Source organism: Mus caroli, unplaced genomic scaffold (assembly GCF_978045245.1).
Source record: "Mus caroli unplaced genomic scaffold, Mus_caroli_1 scaffold_11, whole genome shotgun sequence".
Taxonomy (NCBI): Eukaryota; Metazoa; Chordata; class Mammalia; order Rodentia; family Muridae; genus Mus; species Mus caroli.
This window is the reverse complement of record NW_028227266.1, coordinates 42,131,589-42,151,959: the sequence shown is the minus strand read 5'-3', so window position 1 is coordinate 42,151,959 and position 20,371 is coordinate 42,131,589. Positions and strand designations below refer to the sequence as shown.

Sequence of the window (20,371 nt, the reverse complement as noted above, 5' to 3'; positions counted from 1 at the left end):
TGGAATAAACGGACAATCACCTAGATAAAATTATCACCATTGGCCTTCTGTTCCTCCGGAGGGTAGACCACAAAAGCCTCTTCCCAGCCGGCCCTGAGGAGCCTCTCTCTCTCTGAGTTCTCTATTTCATGTCTGTTCTCTGCACATTGCACACCAGTGTTTGCATGTGGAGGCGTTCCTTGGTTGAAGGTTACTGTCGGCTCGGTTACGAGAACCTTGGGTGTTCCTTGAATGGAAGGGATGAGGGTTGGGGTTTTTAGAACACGGAAGTCCCAAGGCTAAAACCATGACGGGATGTCAGACAGGAAGAACAGGTTGGAGAAGGAAGTATCTATCGGTACCCATTCTTCCTTCCTGGCCAGAATGGTCAGAGGCCCCCCTCTAGAGTCTTGGGACTGAATGACACAGAAGGGGAGGATCCAAGAAGGGCTGTCTTCTGCCTGGAGGTAAGCTACGTTTGTGAGCAGGAAGGGAGGTCAGGATGCTCTGGGGATGAGTATCTAAGTGTAAGGAAGGCCTAGACCGGAGCTTTTGTTCTGACTCATCTAATTCCAACAGGGACGACCTGCGCCCGAGTCATTTACTCTTCCACACTTCCGTGTCTTCATCTGTAAAATGGGCTTCATCAAGTCCAGACTTGGAGGTGGATGAGGTCATCGGCTGGGCCTGACGCTTGGGAACCTGCAGGGGGCAGTACGGGAACCTGGGCCCTGGGAGGACCGGGTGGGGCCGAGTCTCCGCCCCACGCCAGCACCCCGACCCCACTTCTGCGGGTCTTTGCTCAGTGAGCTCCAGTGTCCAGGCCGGGAGGGGTGCCAGAGTGGGCCGGGCTGCGCGCTGGCTGGCGGGCGGAGGCGGCCTAGACGCGCCGTGCCGAGCGAGCCGGGGAAGCTGGGAGCCAGCGGGAGACGCCGGCCTCCTTCCCTCCGGGCCACGGCGACGGGCACCAGGGCCTAGGCAACCTGGGTAAAGGCCTAACTGGGTCGATCGCTCCTCCGGCCCCCGGCTGGACAGCTGCGCTGGGCCCCGGAAGCAAGAGCCGGGCAGCTGGGTCGCGGGAGCGGGCAAGTGGCACTGGGGGTTCTGCCTGAGCTTGGGCGCTGAATACAGGCCTACTGGCAGCTTCACTTTGCCCCCCCCCCCCGCGCCCCCAAGCCAAGTGGAAGTGGGAAAGCTATTTGGGACCCAGTTTGGTGGAGGAGCTCTGCAACTTCTTGTTGCATTCTTTCTTTTGATTAGTGCCATGACAACTGCTCGATTAGAGAATTATCCTAGACCCTGCACGTCTTGACTCAGTGGACCTGGGGCTGATTGATGTCAATCCTGGGATTTGCCAGGTTTTCAGGACCTTTCTCTAGTCCCCAGGTCTCCTGTTTCCAGCCCACTCAAGACCTCAGCCAGCTCCTGCTCTGGCTAGTTGTGCTCAATGCAGCCTCTTCCCAAGTTTGCTTCCCTTCTGCCCTAGCGTCAGTGAGGGAAGCCATGCAGGCCTAGCCGCACACGCTTGTCAAGGAGCTAGCTGAGGGGTGGGGTGGGGCAGAATAGACTCCTTGGAAAAGAGTACCTTGAGCAGTATCTTCAAAGAGTGTCTGGGATTCTGATAAAGGAGATGCTAATCAAAGTATAGGGACTGAGTTAGGAAGGTGAGAGCATGAATCCAATAGAAGTCCTGGAGGATGAGGTGTGGGCTGGGGGCAAACCTGGAAAAATAGCTTGTGTGGGCCTGGGTTTCGTAGCTGTCAAGTAGCTTAGGAGTTTAGGGAGCTGATTTCTGCAGGGGATGAGGGAGTGGAATAGGTCAACAGTGGAGGCACAGAGGACTCGAGGAAGTGGGGTTTTGTAAGGTCTGGAAGGATCTCTCTGAAATGATGAAATGAAGAGGCTGGCAAAAAGCAGTAGGGAGAGATCTGTAAGACTGCCACCGCTGCCTGTGGGGGAAGGCTTCGAATAAGGAGCAAGGGAAGAGTGTGTGAATCCAGTGCTTGGGGGAGCTCTGCCACAAAGTAAACAGAGGAGGGGGGCTGACAAGGCCAGGTTGGCATGGCTGAAGTGTGAGGCAGAGGCGGCACATCCTTGTGTCAAGCAGGAAGTTCATTCACACATCCATTTATTATTTATGCCAGCCTTACAGGCAGCTTACATAAAAGTCAGAGAGATGATAAAGTGATACAACCATTAAAACTCAGCTGTGGCACAAAAGCAGAAAGAAATGAATAAGGATGAGTGGGGGAAAAAAGCCAGGCTCAGAAAAGGCCTGCGAGTGAGCACAGGGCTCCTATCTGAGCTTGCTAGCAGTCAAGCAAAAATAAAACCTAAAAGCAGATGATTGGGCTGGAACTCGGGGCAGAGGCAGCTGTGAAACTCCAGTGCCAGGCAGGAGCTGGTAGGAGATAAAACAGAATCACTCAGGTTAGGATTATCCTTGCTGAGGAGAGCTAGAAGCCGGGGCAGGGCTTCAAAGTCTTCTTTTATACATATGAGGAAGGGCTGAGCCTCTCTTGGAGATGGCCCCTTCTTAGATACTAGGGGTAAGGGTTCGAGAGAAAACAAGAGAGGGAGGGAGAGAGAGGTGTGTGTGTGTGTGTGTGTGAGAGAGAGAGAAAGAGAGAGAGAGAGATGTATGTGTTTGTATGTGTGTATATTTGTATGTGTGAGTGTGCCATGTGTATGTGTGTGTGTCTGTCAGTGCATGTGCCTGTCTCTGTGTATATGTGTGCTGCATGTGCCATGTGTATGTGTGTGTGTGTGTGTGTGTGTATGCACATGTGTGTATGAATGTGTGTGTGTGATGGGGGAGGTTTGATGGCCATACATTCACAGTACTGTTTTTTTTTTTAAATTTACGTTATTGTTCTTACGTTTTTCTTTTATATGTTTATTTATTTGTTTATGGTGGGTGCAGTTTGGCTGTGTGCAAAGGTCAAAGGGCAACTTTGGGGAACAGTTCTACCCTGTAGGTTCCTGGGATTGAATGTGGGTCCTCAGGCTTGGTAGCAGGAGTATTTACCCCTTGAACCATTTGCCAATCCCACTCACACTTTTCTTTTTGCAGGGCAACAGGAAAGAAAGTGGCTCTAAGTGTTCCAGGCTCCAGTTTTCCTAGGATGAGGTGGGGCTACCATTTGCCCAGGACCTCTTGGGGCTCTGGCCTGGGAAGAACACCCCAGCTACCAGGTAAGCAGGAAGTGGAGTTTTCTGCTTTGACCCCGCCCCTTTCTGCATCTGGGTCCGGATGCTTCCAAAACAGCGGGGATCCAGACACAGCAGGTGCACCATTTCCAGCTGTGTAGTAATATAGCTGGGGTCCTCTGGCATGTCACCTCTTCCCCCTCCCCCATCTTAGACAAGGGGAGCAGAGCTGGCCCTCTTTTAGCTGTTTCAATCTCATTTTTTTTTAATCCAAGACATTAGCTGCATGTTGGCTCTGCACCAGACCGTGGGTTAGGTTCTTGGTATATAATTGTGACAGAGCCAGATGTGAGTCCTACTCTCATGGAGAGGGAAATGGATGATAATCAAATAATCATATGGCTAAAGAGAAGATTATGTAATAATTGCTATTTAGGAATAGCACATGCTACCATAAGAGCAAATAAGAGGGGGGGGGTTGATGTCAATGTCGGGGTGAGCACCGGAGGGGTGTGTGTGGATGGGCCTGCAGATGCTGCCTCTCTTTTCTCTCTGCAGATGAGCATATCTCCTTCTTGATCCAATGGAGCTGGCCCTTTAAAGGGGTGCATCCCCTGAGGCTCCCTAGGTGAGACCTGGGAGTGTCATGCCTCAGGACACAGCTAGACATAGCTTAGGAGATGGGAGTGGTCAGGGTCTCCTGGGAGAGAGGGTTGGGTTTCTTGGGGTGGGAAGGGTACAGGGCAACTCCCAAGGATCTAGAGGAAGTTAGCTTAGAGCATGTAGGTACATAATAATGGGGAATGGGATCGATCTGGCAGAGGTCTGTCTGAGTCTCAAGCAGGCAGCAGCAATTAGGGTTGGAGAGGCCAGGTCTCAGTCCTTGGGAAGAGCAAGAGTCCAGGCTTCATCTTAGAAAGTGCAGACTGGACTGGACTGAGCCCATGCCAGGGTTAACCCCAGTTCTAAACCTCAGACCATCCCTTGTCTTTGCTCTCAGGGCCTTTATCCGTCATCATGGAAACTCGGCAGACAGTGCTCCCCCACCAGGGAGGCATGGGCAGCTGTTCAGGAGCATCTCTGCTACAGGTAAAAGAGGGGTGTGGAAGGAAGAAGTGCCTAGGAGGATGAGGACGGGCACAGAGGATCTACCACCATCATCTACTCCCAATTCCCCTCCCTCCTGTCATCTGAGCATCAATCACACTGTGCACAAGGACCATATACAAAGCACTGTCAGAGACATTCTCTCCCTACTTTGAGACAACTTTGGGTCCAGTAGCCAGGTGTCAGGAAGCCAGTCATCCCAGGTTCAGCATAATTTGTTCAAAGACTCCATATTTTCTGTCATAGGGCTCTAAACTTTCTGAGTAACCTACTGGCTAATGGAGTTAGTTCTATGTGGTTACACCTCAACGGGTCCTTGCATCTCAGAGTTCTCTGTGTTGACTCCCTACTTTGACCTATAGCCACCCCGGGCTAGCCCGAAGAGCCGGCACCTCTAGTCCTTTACCTTGACCAATGTCCTTTGCTTTCTCATCCAGAAGCTATCCAAAGGCATCGCCGGAACCTCATCGAATGGTTTAGCCGACTGCCCAGAGAGGAGCGCCAGTTTGGACCAACCTTTGCTCTAGACACAGTTCATGTTGACCCCGTGATCCGAGAGAGCACCCCAGATGAGCTGCTTCGCCCGTCCACGGAGCTGGCCACGGGGCATCAGCAAACCCAGGCAGGCCTCCCCCCACTGGCCTTGTCTCAGCTCTTTGACCCGGATGCTTGTGGGCGACGCGTGCAGACCGTGGTGTTGTATGGGACCGTGGGTACTGGCAAGAGCACGTTGGTACGCAAGATGGTCTTAGACTGGTGTTACGGGAGACTGCCTGCCTTTGAGCTTCTCATCCCCTTCTCCTGTGAGGACTTGTCATCCCTGGGCTCCACCCCAGCTTCCCTGTGCCAACTTGTGACCCAGCGTTACACACCCCTGAAGGAGGTGTTGCCTCTGATGACTGCTGCGGGATCCCGCCTGCTCTTTGTGCTCCATGGCTTGGAGCGCCTCAACCTTGACTTCCGGCTGGCAGGCACAGGGCTTTGCAGTGACCCGGAGGAACCCGGGCCACCAGCTGCCATCATGGTCAACCTGCTGCGCAAATACATGCTTCCCGAGGTGGGTCGCCCCTTGCTATGTCCTGTCACTGCTGTTCCTTAACCTGTCCAATGAGGAATTTTACATTCTTGCCCTACATGGTCGTTGTGTAGGACAACAGTGCCTGGGTTTGTTCATCTTGGCCCTTCTCTCCTCTCCAAACTTGTGTGTTTTTCTATTCTTATTCTACACAGGTTAAGTGACATACCACATATAAAGTGCTTAGCTCAGTGCCCTGGGCCATAGTAGATAACCAGTCATTGATATAAATTTTTTGGACAGGCCGGGCATGGTGGTGCATGCCTTTAATCACAGCACTTGGGAGGCAGAGGCAGGAGAATTTCTGAGTTCCAGGCCAGCCTGGTCTACAGAGTGAGTTCCAGGACAGCCAGGGCTACATCACAGAGATCTACCTGACTCTGCTTCTCAAGTGCTGGGATTAAAGGTGTATGCCACCATGCCCAGCATTGTTAGTAATAATGTCCATAACTATGATCCTCTTCATCCTTGGACCCTCCATCTTTAGGGGCTTGAGACAGTCAGGTTTCTTGAGACACAGATATTTCTTTCTTAACCTTTAACCATCTCCTTCCCAGGCCAGCATTCTGGTAACCACCCGACCCTCCACCATTGGCCGCATCCCTAGCAAGTACGTGGGCCGCTATGGTGAGATCTGTGGCTTCTCTGATACCAACCTGCAGAAGCTCTACTTCCAGCTCCGCCTTAACCAGCCTGACTGTGGGTACGGTGCTGGGGGTGCCGGTGTCTCAGTCACACCAGCTCAGCGAGACAACCTGATTCAAATGCTCTCCCGGAACCTGGAGGGGCACCACCAGATTGCCGCAGCCTGCTTTCTGCCTTCCTATTGCTGGCTTGTCTGTGCTACTTTGCACTTCCTGCATGCTCCCACACCTGCTGGTCAGACCCTCACAAGCATCTATACCAGCTTTCTACGTCTGAACTTCAGTGGGGAAACACTGGACAGCACCCACACGTCCAATCTATCCCTGATGTCCTATGCAGCCCGGACTATGGGCAAGCTGGCCTATGAGGGCGTGTCATCCCGAAAGACCTACTTCTCTGAAGAGGATGTCCGTGGCTGCCTGGAAGCTGGCATCAAGACAGAGGAAGAGTTTCAACTGCTCCAGATCTTCCGCCGGGATGCCCTGAGGTTTTTCCTGGCCCCATGTGTGGAACCAGGGCACCTGGGTACCTTTGTGTTCACCGTGCCCGCCATGCAGGAGTATCTGGCTGCCCTCTACATCGTGCTTGGTTTGCGCAAGACGGCCCTGCAGCGGGTGGGCAAAGAAGTGGTTGAGTTTGTGGGCCGTGTTGGGGAAGATGTCAGCCTGGTATTGGGCATTGTGGCCAAGCTGTTGCCCCTGCGGATTCTGCCTCTGCTCTTCAACTTGCTCAAGGTAATGATTCCTGCCCTCAACACCTCCCCTGCCCCATACACACACATCAGAAGGCACGCACATCTCCCAAACACACACACACCTAATACTACTCAACACTACCCAACACACACACACCCAATATCACTGAACACACACACACACACACACACACACACACACACACACACACACACATGCCCCTTGCTATTCCTCCCAAGATCCCATGCGTCTGTATGCACTCCTTGTTCTTCTCCCAGTGGGTGGAGGCTGCCTCTTGCATAGATGGAAATCTTCTGGGAATTTGGCTTTTAGTGGGATTGAGGCCTAAGGAATGAGGAGAAAGAAGCCACAGGAAGGCTTGGGGGCTAAGAAGGGAATTGGGGTAACAAGGACTTTTGAAACAATCTCACAAAGATTCCTAACAAGGATTTTTTTTTCTTTCATTCTTCCCAACTTTTGCTACTGGGAGGCACAGGAGGTCAATACAGTCTCGTTCGCAGGCCCAGAAACCCCACCCCCACCACCCCTTTTTGTGGTGTTGGAGATGGAGCCCAGGGCTTTACACATGATAGGCAACTGTGCTACCACTGAGCTACACGCCCAGAAACTCACTTGTGCCTGCTCCTTCAGAGGCGGTCAGGGCCCAGGAGCAATGACTCAGCCTAACTCAATCACCGGAGTCAGGGTTATAAAGCAGATAACATTTATTCATCTGTACAGGGAGGATGAATGACATAGGTAATTGATTTAGGATGGTCCATCCTGGGTGCAGGTCCACTTCAGAAACCAGCCGGCAGGCCTGAGGGCGATGCTGTGAGCTGGGCGGATACGGGATGGTCCTAAGGGATGGGGGCTGCCGGTCTCTGCTGACGTCTGCCAGACGCTTTAGATGCTTCTGCTTTGTCTGTCCGCTGTTTGCAAATCAGCCCTGGCAGTCTGGAGATCCCTTTTTACCTTAAAGAAATGGGGCTGGAGAGATGGTTCAATGGCTGAAATGCTTGCGGCACAAGCACGAGGATTTCAGTTGGGATCTCCAGAACCCAGGGAAACTCATAGTTTCCCCCCTGGAAGGCTGGAACACAGGATCCTAGAACAGCTGGATAGCGAGCTCTTTATCCGATTCAGGGACCCTGACCCCAAAGAATATGATAAAAGAGTGATTGAGGACGATTCCTGTGATCAATCTCTGGCACACATGTGCACATGCATCTCCCCCCCCCCCCAGTACCTGCAAACATGCATACACATATAGAGAGTAGAGAAAACTTAGGTACATAAACTTGTCTGATATCACACTGATAGCGAGAGCAGCTAGGATTTGAGCTCAGGGTTTGTGATTCTGTCAAGCTGTTTCCTTCCTTGGTTAACCTTGGTGTCAGGAACTGGTCTTGAGAAGGCAGAACACTGGTTAACACTGGTTTCTCTGTATAGCTCTTCTTTCTGAGCTGGGAGTTGGGCCCCAGGGCCTACACATGCCAGGCCAATGCTTTGCCACTGAGCTACACCCTTAGCTGCCTTCATGTTGGTCCTAGTCACTCATCTTCACAAGGTGACAGTTTCTGGTTTTGTCCCCAGACCAATGCTGAGTACTATCACATCCGAGACAGGAGCCTCACATTTGAAAGCTGAACAATAACGGAGATGGGAGGAGGTGCCGTCAGACACCGTGGTTTCTTTGTGAGGATGGGCAGAGACATGGCAAACCTCTGCAGATGTAACTCATGGCTTTGTTCAATATTTCAGGCCCTGCTGTGTGTTGAGCAACGTGTTAGGTCTGTGGGGAAATTAAGCAATGACTCTGTAGGTTCCTGACTTTTCTGATTTCACAGACCAAACCCAAAAGTCGACAGGCCCACGCAGTGAAAAATGAATGCCTGTGAGAGAAGTTCCGATATTCTAAGAGAAATAGACGGCCCTGGTTCGAGTGGTCAGGAAAACCTTCTGGAAGAGCGTTTAAACTTAGTTTTCATAAGATTAGCCAAGAGGACAACTGGGGTGGCAGACATTCTAGACATGTGGAGGCACTGAAAGAGGGAGAACCTCAACACGGTGAGGAGGGCAAGAAAAGTTAGGAGGAAGGGAGCACAAGGAGCAGGGTGAAGCTTTAGGACGAAGATGAGGTCGGCAGGGGGGACTGCAGGGGACTGCGAAGCGGCAGGAGCCACATCATCACCACCGTCGCTCTGATGAGGAGGATGTTGGAAGTATTGATATATTTATAACATGGGGCCTGGACTCCAGCTGCATGCCGGAGAGTCAGCCCTTACACCTGCTGTTCCATCTCTGTGCTTCCATCCTATAGCAGACTGCAACTATAGAAACCAGATGTGGTGGTGGTGTGTGTGTACTCCCAGCACTTGGGAGGTGGAGGCAGGAGGATCAGGAACTCACAGACATCTTTAGCTACATAATGATTCCAGGTCATGCCTGGGACACGAGATCTCCTCCCTAGAGAGGACAGGAGAAGGAAAAGGAGGAAGAGGAGGAAGAGGAGGTGGTGGTGGAGGAGGAGGAGGAGGTGGTGGTGGAGGAGGAGGAGGAGAACCGGAACAGGAACAAGAAAATGTTTGACCGTCAGGGCCTAGTGTCAACTTCCTGTAATCCCTGTACTCTGAAGGCTAAACCAGGGGGACTTTGAAGTCAAGGCTAGTGTGGACTCCAGCAGTAAGAGCTTGTCTTTTTTTTTTTTCTTTCTTTCTTCTGTGTAGTCCTAACTGTCCTGGAACTTATTCTCTAGACCAGGTTGGCCTCGAACTCAAAGATCTGCCTACCTCTGCCTCCCAAGTGCTGGGATTAAAGGCATTCACCACTCTTTCTTGGCAAGAGCCTATTAAAAAAAAAGAAAGAAAGAAAAAGAAAACAAAAACTCAATAGAGGAAAAGATTTGAAAAAAGATTTCAGAGAACTAGAGAGATGGTTCAGGAGTTAAGTAATTCTTTTGCCTCTGCAGAGGACCTGAGTTCAGCACCCATGTTAAGTGGCTCACAACCACCTGTCCCTCCAGTCTTGGTGAGGCCCAACTTCCTCTGGCCTCTTTGGGCACCTGTACTCATATGCAAATACCTACACACAAACATATAATTAAAAAAAATCTTTAAAAGAAATGCAAAGAGCTAGGGAGCTGGGCAGCTCAGTGGTTGAGCGCACTTGCTCTTGCAGAGGACCTGGGCTCTTTCCCCAGTGTCCATGTGGTGGCTCACAACCATCCATAATTCTAGTCCCAGAGGAGCCAATGTCCTCTTCTGACCTCCACGGGCACCACACACACACATGGTGCACATACATACCTGCAGGTACCGTACTCATGCACCTAATAGTAAAAATAAAAATAACTAAAACCAAAGCAAATGTAAACGGAGTGGGCTGTAGTTCCGTGACTGAGCATGTGCTTAGCACCCGTGAACCCTTGGGCTCAATCCTCAGCACTGCCCCCACAAAAGGTACCTGTGTTAAACATACACAGGTCCTTTTCAACACAATACAGTGCTGTTTATCTAGCACAAATAGCTACCACATAACCATTCTATTCTTAGCATTTACATTGTATCAAGCATTTCAAGTAGTCCAGAGCTTATTTAATATACAATAGGTCGTGCATAAGTTATATGCACAAATACTGATTCATTTTACGTAAAGGACTTGAGCATCCAGGCGTATGTGATATCCCTGAGGGAACCAGAACCAACTGTGTGTGGAGGGACAACTGTATGTATTTATTCTTCTCTCCACCTCCTGGATTGGGAAATGAATTGGTACTTGGGCAAAAGGAAGAGATCCCTAACATCTGGATGCATGAGACAAGTATTCCAGGCTAAATGTTTGGAGTTTGCCTTACGGGCAGCAGGAAGCCATGGAGGGTGTCCCAGCAAGGCGTAGTAGCCCGTCCGATCTGCAAATGATATTGTGAGTTCAGGGGGAGACCCCAAGGTTAGAACAGTCTGTGTATCACTCTTGAACTGAACCTTGGAGGCTTGATTGACGTTTGGAAGGCCACACCCCATCCCATGCTTCTCTCCCCCCCCCCCCCCCGTAGTTCCGGGAGCTACACCCCCTCTCATGCTTCTTTTCCAGGTAGTTCCGCGAGTGTTTGGGCGCATGGTGAGTAAGAGCCGGGAGGCAGTGGCCCAGGCCATGGTGCTGGAGATGTTCCGAGAGGAAGACTACTACAATGACGATGTTCTGGATCAAATGGGTGCCAGCATCCTGGGTGTGGAGGGCCCCCGGCGCCACCCAGATGAACCCTCTGAGGATGAAGTCTTTGAGCTCTTCCCCATGTTCATGGGCGGACTTCTCTCTGCCCACAACCGGGCAGTGCTGGCTCAGCTTGGCTGTCCCATCAAGAACCTGGATGCCTTGGAGAATGCCCAGGCCATCAAGAAGAAGCTGGGGAAGCTGGGTCGGCAGGTGCTGCCCCCCTCGGAGCTTCTTGACCATCTCTTCTTCCACTATGAGTTCCAGAACCAGCGCTTCTCAGCTGAGGTGCTGGGCTCCCTACGTCAGCTCAATTTAGCAGGGGTGCGCATGACACCCCTCAAGTGCACAGTGGTAGCCTCTGTACTGGGAAGTGGAAGGCACCCCCTGGATGAGGTGAACTTGGCCTCCTGCCAGCTGGATCCGGCTGGGCTGCACACTCTCATGCCTGTCCTCCTGCGTGCCCGGAAACTGGGGTGAGGACTAGTCCTTGTGCACCGGTGTGAAGGGAGGAGAGGGTGGGAGGGGCAGCAGGAGAGAGAACATACTAGGGAGGCCAAAGGAGTGAAGAAGGGCCAGGGGTCATACATGAGGTGGCTTTCTGTTGCTGTAACAAAATCAAAGGCTAGCTGCGTTCTAAAGAAAAGAGGTCTGCCAGACAACACACACCTGTAATCCCAACATTCAAAAAACAGGCTGAAGTGGTGCTGTGAGTTTGAGTCCAGCATGGGCTACATAGTGAATTCCAGGCCAGCCTGGGCTATATTAAGGCCTTGACTCAAGAAAAAGGAAGGAGAAAGAGCTTACAGTTTTGGAAGCTAAAAGGCTATGCGTGGGTTCGTCTTCTGGTAAAGCTCTCTGAGGCTGGATTGCAACATGGCAGAAGAGCAGAGAAGGAGACAGCTGTGTGCAGGAAGGCCCTGAAGGCACCTGGAGAGGCCCCCGCTTTACAACAATCCACTGTATTGGGAACCAAAGCCCTCCAAGTCTAGTTAAGGCTCTGTAAGTGGAGATCTCTTCCCTACCTGATCCTAAACCAGGCTCCCTCTCTCAAAGGCTCTCCCTTCTTCCTGCAGTACAACCACAAACCTCCACAAACATAGCAGAGCACAGCAGGGCAGGATGGAGAAGTTCCTGGGCAGAGGCCACTTGAGCAACAGGGGGCAAGGAATGTGTGGGTAGTAGGCAGCAGGCTGGTAAGGAGGAGGCACGCTCCATTGGAAGACCCCATGCTGACCTGCTTGCTTGGTCTCTTGCCTCCCCTCTCCGGCCACCTTCTGCTCCAGGTTGCAACTCAACAATCTGGGCCCTGAGGCCTGCAGAGACCTCCGAGACCTACTCTTACACGATCAATGCCAGATCACCACTCTTAGGTGAGTGTCCTGTAGCAGGGGCCTGGTGGGAGGCTCGGGCTCCGATGGCCTCAGATGTGGTGAGAACAGAGGCTGCCCTGGCTCCAGTAAAGAGAGTATCTGGGCCCTGGCTGGCTCCCTGCCCAGGTCCATCACAAGAATCTGAAAGGAGCAAGGTGGTGGCACACAACCTTAATCTGAGTACTAGGAAGGCACAGAGAAGCAGATCTCTGAGTTCAAAGCCACCCTGGTCTATAGAGCAAGTTTCAGGATAGCCAGGACTACATGAGAAACTTGTCTCAAACAAATAAACAAACAAACAAACAAACAAACAAACAAACAAATGGAAATAAATATAAAGGAACAAGGAAGACACCCAGAGTGGGTGCTAAGAAAGCCTTTCTCCTGGATAATATCAGCGGGGGGCGGGGGGGGGGACAGGAAGGCTGCAGTAATTCCTGGGCCAGTTGCCTGGCAACAGAATCCCTTATCCCTGCAGGCTCATCATAATGCTGGGTACTCTCTAGTTGCTCCCAAGGTGTTGGCTGATTTCCTAGGATGCCTGGGGGGCCCTGTTTCTAATGAGAACCAGGAGAGATGAATGAGGAAGAAGGAAGGGGGCTCAAGGGGGACCCCTGGTGAGATGGCTGAGAAGGTGAAAGTGGCTGGTGCCAAGCCTGAAAAACTGAGTTTAATCCCCTGGACTGACATATTGGTTGGAAGGAAAGAACCGGTTCCCATAAGTGTCCTCTGACCTCCGTAGCCCCTCCCCTCCCCTCCCCCACTTCATTCCCACAGGCACACATGCACAGAATAAGTAAATGTTTTGTTGTAGTTGTTTTTTTAATGAAAAGGGGGTGGGGAATGTGACAGTAGAAAGATGGAACCAGAGAGGAGGGTGGACCAGATAGGAGGGAGGACCAAAGGCTGGGGAGGCTGTAAAGGAAGGTGTAAAACGACTAATAAGAACAGAAGAGCTGGGGGTGGGTGCGGGGGCAGGGGTGGGGGTGGGGGGGGCAGGATGCTAGAGAAATAGAAGGGAGGGAGAAGAGTCAACTTGCTTCCCCCCCCACCTTCTGGGCAGGAGCCGCTCTTCATTTCACTGTCCCTTTGCCTGGGCCCCATTTCTGTGTTCAGACTGGCCTCCAACCCAGATGTGCCCCCTTTGGCCAACGTCCTAACACCCAGTTTGAGTATCTACAATGCCCTCCCCCCAACCTTGCCTTGTCTGTGGCCCTTAGGCTCTCCAACAACCCACTGACAGCAGCTGGTGTGGGCTTACTGATGGATGGGCTGGCAGGAAACACTTCGGTGACACACCTGTCTCTGCTGCACACTGACCTTGGAGACGAGGGACTGGAACTGCTGGCTGCCCAACTGGACCGAAACAAACAACTGCAGGAGCTGAACGTGGCCTACAACGGTGCTGGTGACACAGTGGCTCTGGCCTTGGCTAAGGCTGCTCGGGAGCACCCTTCCCTGGAGCTGCTGCAGTAAGTCCTGTTCCTGGTCTCGTCCCAATCTGCTTGTTGCTTCTCTTTAGTGTGTTCTTCCTACCTTGGGGGTGGCATGAACCTACTCTCTGTATTCCCTTTTTGAGCCTAGTTTGCTGAGTGCTGAGCTAACCCAAGTCCTCTGGTCCTTACCCTACCACCATTTCTCCCAGGACTGCTGTCTCTGGTCACACCATATGTTTCCATCAGCTTCTACCTCTGCCTCTGGCTTATTGCAGATTCTTTTTGCGATGCTAGGGAGTGAACCCAGGGCTCTGTGCATTCTAAGCATTCTACCACCTGAGCTTCGTTTTCAGATCTTATTACACATGCTTGGCCCCTCCCATTCCCTAGCCTGTAGGGAATTGTAAGGCTTCCTGGCCCTCTGCCTATCCACCTTGGGCCTTTCTTCTCAAAAACCCTTGATGAATGACATCCGCCCATCTCTTTCTTCTCCAGCCTCTACTTCAATGAGCTGAGTTCAGAGGGCCGCCAGGTCCTGCGGGATTTGGGGGGCTCTGGTGAAGGTGGTGCCCGGGTCGTAGCCTCGCTGACAGAGGGGACGGCGGTGTCTGAGTACTGGTCAGTGATCCTTAGTGAAGTCCAGCGCAACCTCAACAGCTGGGACCCGCTCCGGGTCCAGAGGCATCTCAAGCTGCTGCTCCGTGATCTGGAAGACAGCCGGGGCGCCACCCTGAATCCCTGGCGCAAGGCTCAGCTTCTGCGAGTGGAGGGCGAGGTCAAGACTCTTCTGGAGCAGCTGGGAGGTTCTGGACACTGAGACAGTGACTGCTGTGACAGAGCTGTGGGACCACTGGCTCCCTCTGTGGCTTCCTGGCTTGTACAACTCCTTCCAGAAAGATCCCTTTAATTTTTCGGTCAAAGCAATGGGTAAAACTGTGCTGCCCCCACCCCCAACAAGTCCAGCCTAGAGTTCCCAAGGTCAAATGCGGTGAATTGATGTTGGACTTGGATAAGGAACATGTCACCTCTCCCTTAGCCTAGAAGGACCAAGGATATGGCATGTTAGTGGCCACATTGCGCTGTGATGCCACCGCCAGTCTTGCCTCTTCCTCCTCTGATTGTGTTTGCTATGCTGGGGGGTTCTGCCAGCCAGCAGATGTTCTGGACAGCTCTCCATCCTGCCTTACGCTCACCTCTGGACACAGAGTGCCCTCACACTGGTGCTTTCCCAGCCTCAAATGCACAGGATCGATGGCTCCAAGGCTACTAGGGACAAGTGTGCCCACCTTGTTGCTATTAAAAAGCTGTGTGTCTTCCACCCCCTGTGGTCTCCACTTCCTTGCCTGGTGCTTCCAAGAAAGGGCTAGTTTGGTTTACCTTCTACTGCAGATGGCCCCTGGCCACCAGACTCAGGCAGTAGCGTCGTGTTGCTGGAGTTCTCGGTGTTAATGCCTGGCCACTGGCATCCCCATCAAGCTGAGCTCTGTCACACATGCTCAGTAAGCTAAAAAGAGAATAGTGAAAAGGCAGAGAAGAAGGGCTGGAGAGATGTCTCAGCAGGTTCAGATACGCCTTGCTCTTCCAGAGGACAGTAATTGAATTCCCAGCAACCACATGAAGGCAGGGGTGGGTGGGGTGAGGTAGGTGGGGATGGGTGGAGGGTAGGGGTGGAGATGGGTTGAGGGTAGGGAGGTGGGGGTGAGTGGGGAGATCCAATACCCTCATGGCCTCTGTGGAGCAACTGCACCCTTCTGCACCCCCCTCTCTCATTCTCTCTCTCTCTCTCTCTCTCTCTCTCTCTCTCTCTCTCTCTCTCTCTCTCTCCTATCACTCTCATTCACACATGCATGCAAACACACACACACACAAATAAATGAACAAAATTAAAGCTTAGGAAAGCAGAGAAAAGAGATTTGTTTGAGGTGGTCACCCTGGGAAAGGAACAAATAAATAGGTCTGGTGACAATCCCAACCCAAGAGCTCATCTTTCAGGGTGCACCCCTGGACTTTAGTGTGCTGAGCAGTGCCGTCAGGACTGAGTGATTGTTCCAGTCCATCCAACTCGGTGGCCTGACAAATTGTCCAAACTTCATGAAACTTCTTCTTGGCAGACAAGTTCTGGCTGGCCTCGGGGCTTCATCTTTTCTCTTCCCCAGTTTAAGATTCCTGAAGGAATTCCAATCTTTGAGATCCATTGTTTGAACAGTCTGATAGGCAAAAGGAGAGGCTCAAGTATCTTTAGATAACTTTGTTGCTGGAAGGCCCGGGTGTGAGAACCTGGGATGAGGTTGCTCTTGCTGGGCCTTCGAATTCCTTTAACCCTTCATACCTACTGCCCCCAGCTCGAGATGACAGTAACCTGCTTTTTGTTGTGCATAAGAGCAACTGAGAGTCGTAAGAGAAAGGTAGGGCGCAAGACCTGGGGGCAGAAGGAACCGATATCGCACTTTGCAGAGAATAAGTCCCATTGCTGTTAACCATTACCCCAATGCTTCCTTGCAGCGTCTTCAAGAAGGCGTGACTCGGGAGGGGGCAGGTGGGAGGGTCAGCTGGTTATAATGAACCTTGTCCCTACTCTTAAGTCCTGGGTCAGTGATCCAACTATGGAGGCAGCTGCAGGTAGGAAGTGAGGCGATATCCTTGAAAGGGGACTTTGGGGTGGCGGCAGAGGGGGCAGATTTGGAATCTCTGGTTCTAGAACACACTTGCTATTGGGGCTTGGAGCCTTATAGGAATAGGAATGAGGTGGGCTTATAGATCTATCTTCCAGGCCCACACCTTCTGCTGATAGGCTCAGATTTATGTTCCACAGTACTGGGGGAGGAAAATACAGGGGAGTCAGCACCCGTGTGTGTGTGTGTGTGTGTGTGTGTGTGTGTGTGTGTGAAGACAGAGAAGCAGAATGGGAAGGGGTTGGGTTTCTCCTAAACCTTTTTGTTTTTTTTTTATCATGAGAGTCCTGGGTGGGGGGGGAGTGTGTCTCTCCTCTCATTCTCCTTTGTCCCTGCAGATCTTCGGGACACGGCCTTGTTAACTCTGTAAGTAGTCTGAGGGCTGGAGAAGAACAACTGAAGGTGGGAGGACTTTCAGCTGGTAGCAGCACCTAAAATAGAATCTGGGACCCAAGTCCAGCTCCCAGCACCTCTTATTTGCCTCTCCTGCCTCCTTACAGGAAGTTTAAGTTTAATCCAAAGCTGGGCATTGACAATCCTGTCCTCTCCCTCGCTGAAGACCAGGACCAATCTGGTAACCCCCTCACCCTTGGCAACTGATTCCTTTCCCTAGAGACACTAGGGTGCCACATAGCCTCCTATCTCCTTGGTAACTGCTAACTGCCTCCCTCTGATATCAGTAACTAAGCAGAAGTTGAGGGGGAAGACATCCCTTTGCTTCAGCCTCCCAGCCCACGCAGAGTTCATTCAGCTATAAAGCCCGCCCTCTCACTGGCTGGAAGCTGACCAGCCCTCTCACAGGAAAGCAGGGTCTGCCAGTCATTTGATGCCCCTGTACCAGGGCTGTGCCCCCTCCTTCTTTTTTTTTTTTTTTTTCTGCTACCTGTCTCCTCCTCCAGATCCCTGGAACCTGCACCAGCCTCGCTTCTGTCTGTTGAGCAAGGAGGAGGAAAAGACTTTTGGGTTCCATTTGCAGCAGCATCTAGGCAAGGCTGACCATGTGGTGTGCAGGGTCGATCCGGGCACCTCAGCCCAGCGCCAGGGTCTCCGGGAAGGAGATCGGATTCTAGCGGTGAACAATAATATTGTGGCACATGAGGACCACGCGGTGGTGAGGCTGGGCTGGGACTCCTCGTGGTACAAAAGAACATTCCATAGCACTTCATGGGCCAAGCCTCACTCTCCTCAGACCCCATGATTTGGAGGTACCTAGGGAGAAAGATTGGGTGAAGGCAACTACAGATGTGGGTTTCACAGTGAAAATGCACGCTCTGGGGGATCCTGAGATTTCAGAGGGCCAACCTTTCTCTCCTGTGGCCTCTTTTATAGGTAGTGCGCTACATCCGGGCCAGCGGTCCCCGGGTATTGCTGACGGTCTTGGCACAACACGTGCATGATGTGGCACGTGTTCTGCAGGGGAGTGACGCTTTCCTCTGTCCTACCTTAGCCTCGGGGGTCAGGCCCCGGTTGTGCCATGTAGTAAAAGATGAAGGCGGCTTTGGCTTCAGCGTCACCCACGGTGAGCTTAGGGTCTGCTATGGGTGGGTAGGGTTGGAGAGCTTAGCTTCGGTTGTAGGCAGGCAGCAGGCTGGGACTTACTTTTTCTGCCTTTAGGAAGTCGAGGTCCTTTCTGGTTGGTGCTCAGTGCAGGAGGAGCTGCTGAGAGGGCAGGGGTGCCCCCTGGAGCCAGGCTGCTGGAAGTGAATGGGGCCAGTGTGGAGAAGCTCACATACAACCAGCTCAATAGGAGGGTAGGGCTTCCTATGGTGACTCCCTACATGAACTCTCCCTCCTGACCCTCTTCTTTTCCCTATAGTTTGCATGAGGCTTGCCCTCATTCCGGGTTCCCGGGAGGAGCTAAATGCCTGCCTTTCTGTGCCACACAGATGTCCCATGCTTACATTCTTGCTCTGTCCTCACAGCTTTGGCAGAGTGGAGATCGGGTGACTCTGCTGGTGGCAGGGCCGGAGGTAGAGGAACAGTGTCACCAACTGGGAATGCCTCTTGCTGCACCCCTGGCAGAGGGCTGGGCATTGCCCGCCAAGCCCCGGTGTCTAAACATAGAGAAAGGACCTGAAGGCTTTGGGTTCCTGCTTCGGGAGGAGAAGGGCCTGGATGGCCGACTTGGTGAGTGGCAGCTCTGGGGGTTAGGCTGGCCATAAACATTCAATTGTGCTTCTCAGCGTCCAAGAGCAATGCCCCACAGCCCCCAACGGCAGCTTTCCATGCACTGTAGGGTTAGTTCCTGGGAGAGCATGGGCGTGAGTCAGGGGAGAGCAGTGAAGATGTCTCTGTCCCAGGGCAGTTCTTGTGGGACGTGGATCCAGGACTACCAGCTGACAAGGCTGGGATGAAGGCTGGAGACCGCCTGGTGGCTGTGGCCGGGGAAAGCGTGGACGGGCTGGGCCATGAGGAAACAGTGTCTAGGATCCGGGCACAGGGCTCTTGTGTCTCTCTCATTGTTGTCGATCCTGAGGCTGACCGCTTCTTCACCATGGTATGTGACAGGGTTGGGGAGAGGGCAAGAATGGATCAGGGCTCAGGTGCTACAGGTTTTTCTCCCCACACTGTACCTCCCCAGGTACGCCTGTCTCCCCTCCTATTCTTGGAGAACACTGAGATTGCTGCCCCTCCTCTGGCAGAGACCAAGGATCTTCCAGCTGAAGACACAGTTGAGCCTTCTGGCCTTGCTGGCTCCCGCCAACGCTTCTTGTACCCGGGGCCTGGAGGTGGCTATGGATTCAGACTCTGCTGTGTGGCCAGTGGGCCTTGTCTCTTCGTCTCCCAGGTGACTGATGCACCATGTGCCTTGGAATCTACCCATCATTCACCACCTACCTTTCTCTGCCCCACAGTCTGCCCAGCCGTAGAACACCTAACCAATACTTTTGTGTATCCCCTTACACTGCCAGGTGACCCCAGGAGGCTCAGCTGCCCGGGCAGGGCTGCAAGTGGGAGATACAGTTTTGGAGGTGAACGGATATCCTGTGGGCGGAGACAGTGAACTGGACAGGCTTCAGCAGCTGACTGAGGCCGAGCCACCCCTCTGCCTGAAGCTAGGAGCTAGGAATCCACAGGGCTTAGAAGCCTGGATTTCCTTGGAGTCCGGAGAGGTGAAGTCAAAGAGACAAATGGAATTATGAGAAGGGCAGAGAGGAGGGCTAACGGGTCGAGCTGTGTGGGATGTGCAGGAGGGAACCATTGCTCATAGGAGGTGGGACAGAAGGATTGAAGGACAAAGTCCTATTCCTGAGCAAAGCATGTTGGGGCAGGAAAGTGAACTCTTCTGGTTTCAGACTGACTCCCCTTCTTCTCTCCGTATGTAGGACTGGACTCTGGCTTCAGAGTTGCTTTAGGACAAGCTTACCAGCATAGACTTGCCTAGTAGTTCTCCTGCCCTCGCTCTGCACCCTGAGGTGGAGGGAGCTGGGAACAGTCTCTTGAAGTTGGAATTGGGAGCTGGAGGACTCAGAAACCACCAATCACAGGACTGCCAGGGACCTTCTCCTTTCTCATGAGTCTACCTCCAGCAGAGGGGTGTGGACAGAGACCGCAGGCGGGCTCCACAGGGAGCCTGAGATACCACAGGATGTTATATGTGGACATTTTGGGGAGCTGTGCGCCAAAGATGCAGTTCTGCTCAAGAAGATGACGCTGTGGAGCCACTGAGGATTGAAGCCATGGAGAACATAGGTTAGATGTGACTCTGTTGTCATCTGGCAGAAGGATTGATCGGAGGTGTATCTTCCTTCTACTGTGGATACCTTAGAATCTTGGGAGCTGGTTCTTGGCTATTGTAACGTCCTGTTACAGCCTTTCCCAGCTGGCTGGTGAGATAGCTTAAAAGGTAAAGGTGCTGGCTTCTAAGCCTGGCAACCGGAGTTGACTCACCAGAACCACACGGTAGAAGAAGAGAACCAGCTCCTGGAATTTGCCCTCTGACCTCTATGTGAGCACTTTAGTATACATATGCTACTGTCCAAATAAATAAGTAGATGTATGTATGTGTATACAGACACACACACAA

General features: G+C 52.4%; 2 protein-coding genes across 2 annotated transcripts; both read left to right on the top strand.

Moving 5' to 3' along the window:
- The first annotated feature begins 734 nt into the window (after positions 1-734).
- Nlrx1 (NLR family member X1) lies at positions 735-14,990 on the top strand. The gene is made up of 10 exons (XM_021171651.3): positions 735-966; positions 3,053-3,174; positions 3,688-3,757; positions 4,130-4,218; positions 4,674-5,293; positions 5,869-6,690; positions 10,744-11,339; positions 12,150-12,236; positions 13,457-13,708; positions 14,168-14,990. The coding sequence occupies exons 2-10, from the start codon at positions 3,105-3,107 to the stop codon at positions 14,487-14,489; spliced, it is 2,928 nt and encodes a 975-aa protein (XP_021027310.1). The 5' UTR covers positions 735-966; positions 3,053-3,104; the 3' UTR covers positions 14,490-14,990.
- A 1,285-nt stretch (positions 14,991-16,275) lies between these two features.
- On the top strand, positions 16,276-20,367 carry Nherf4 (NHERF family PDZ scaffold protein 4). Its single transcript, XM_085828311.1, has 11 exons — positions 16,276-16,291; positions 16,683-16,710; positions 16,845-16,918; positions 17,244-17,455; positions 17,674-17,863; positions 17,959-18,095; positions 18,267-18,471; positions 18,645-18,841; positions 18,926-19,132; positions 19,257-19,457; positions 19,671-20,367. Exons 1-11 carry the CDS (start codon positions 16,276-16,278, stop codon positions 19,698-19,700), a joined length of 1,497 nt encoding a protein of 498 aa, XP_085684437.1. The 3' UTR covers positions 19,701-20,367.
- The last annotated feature ends 4 nt before the right edge of the window (positions 20,368-20,371 follow it).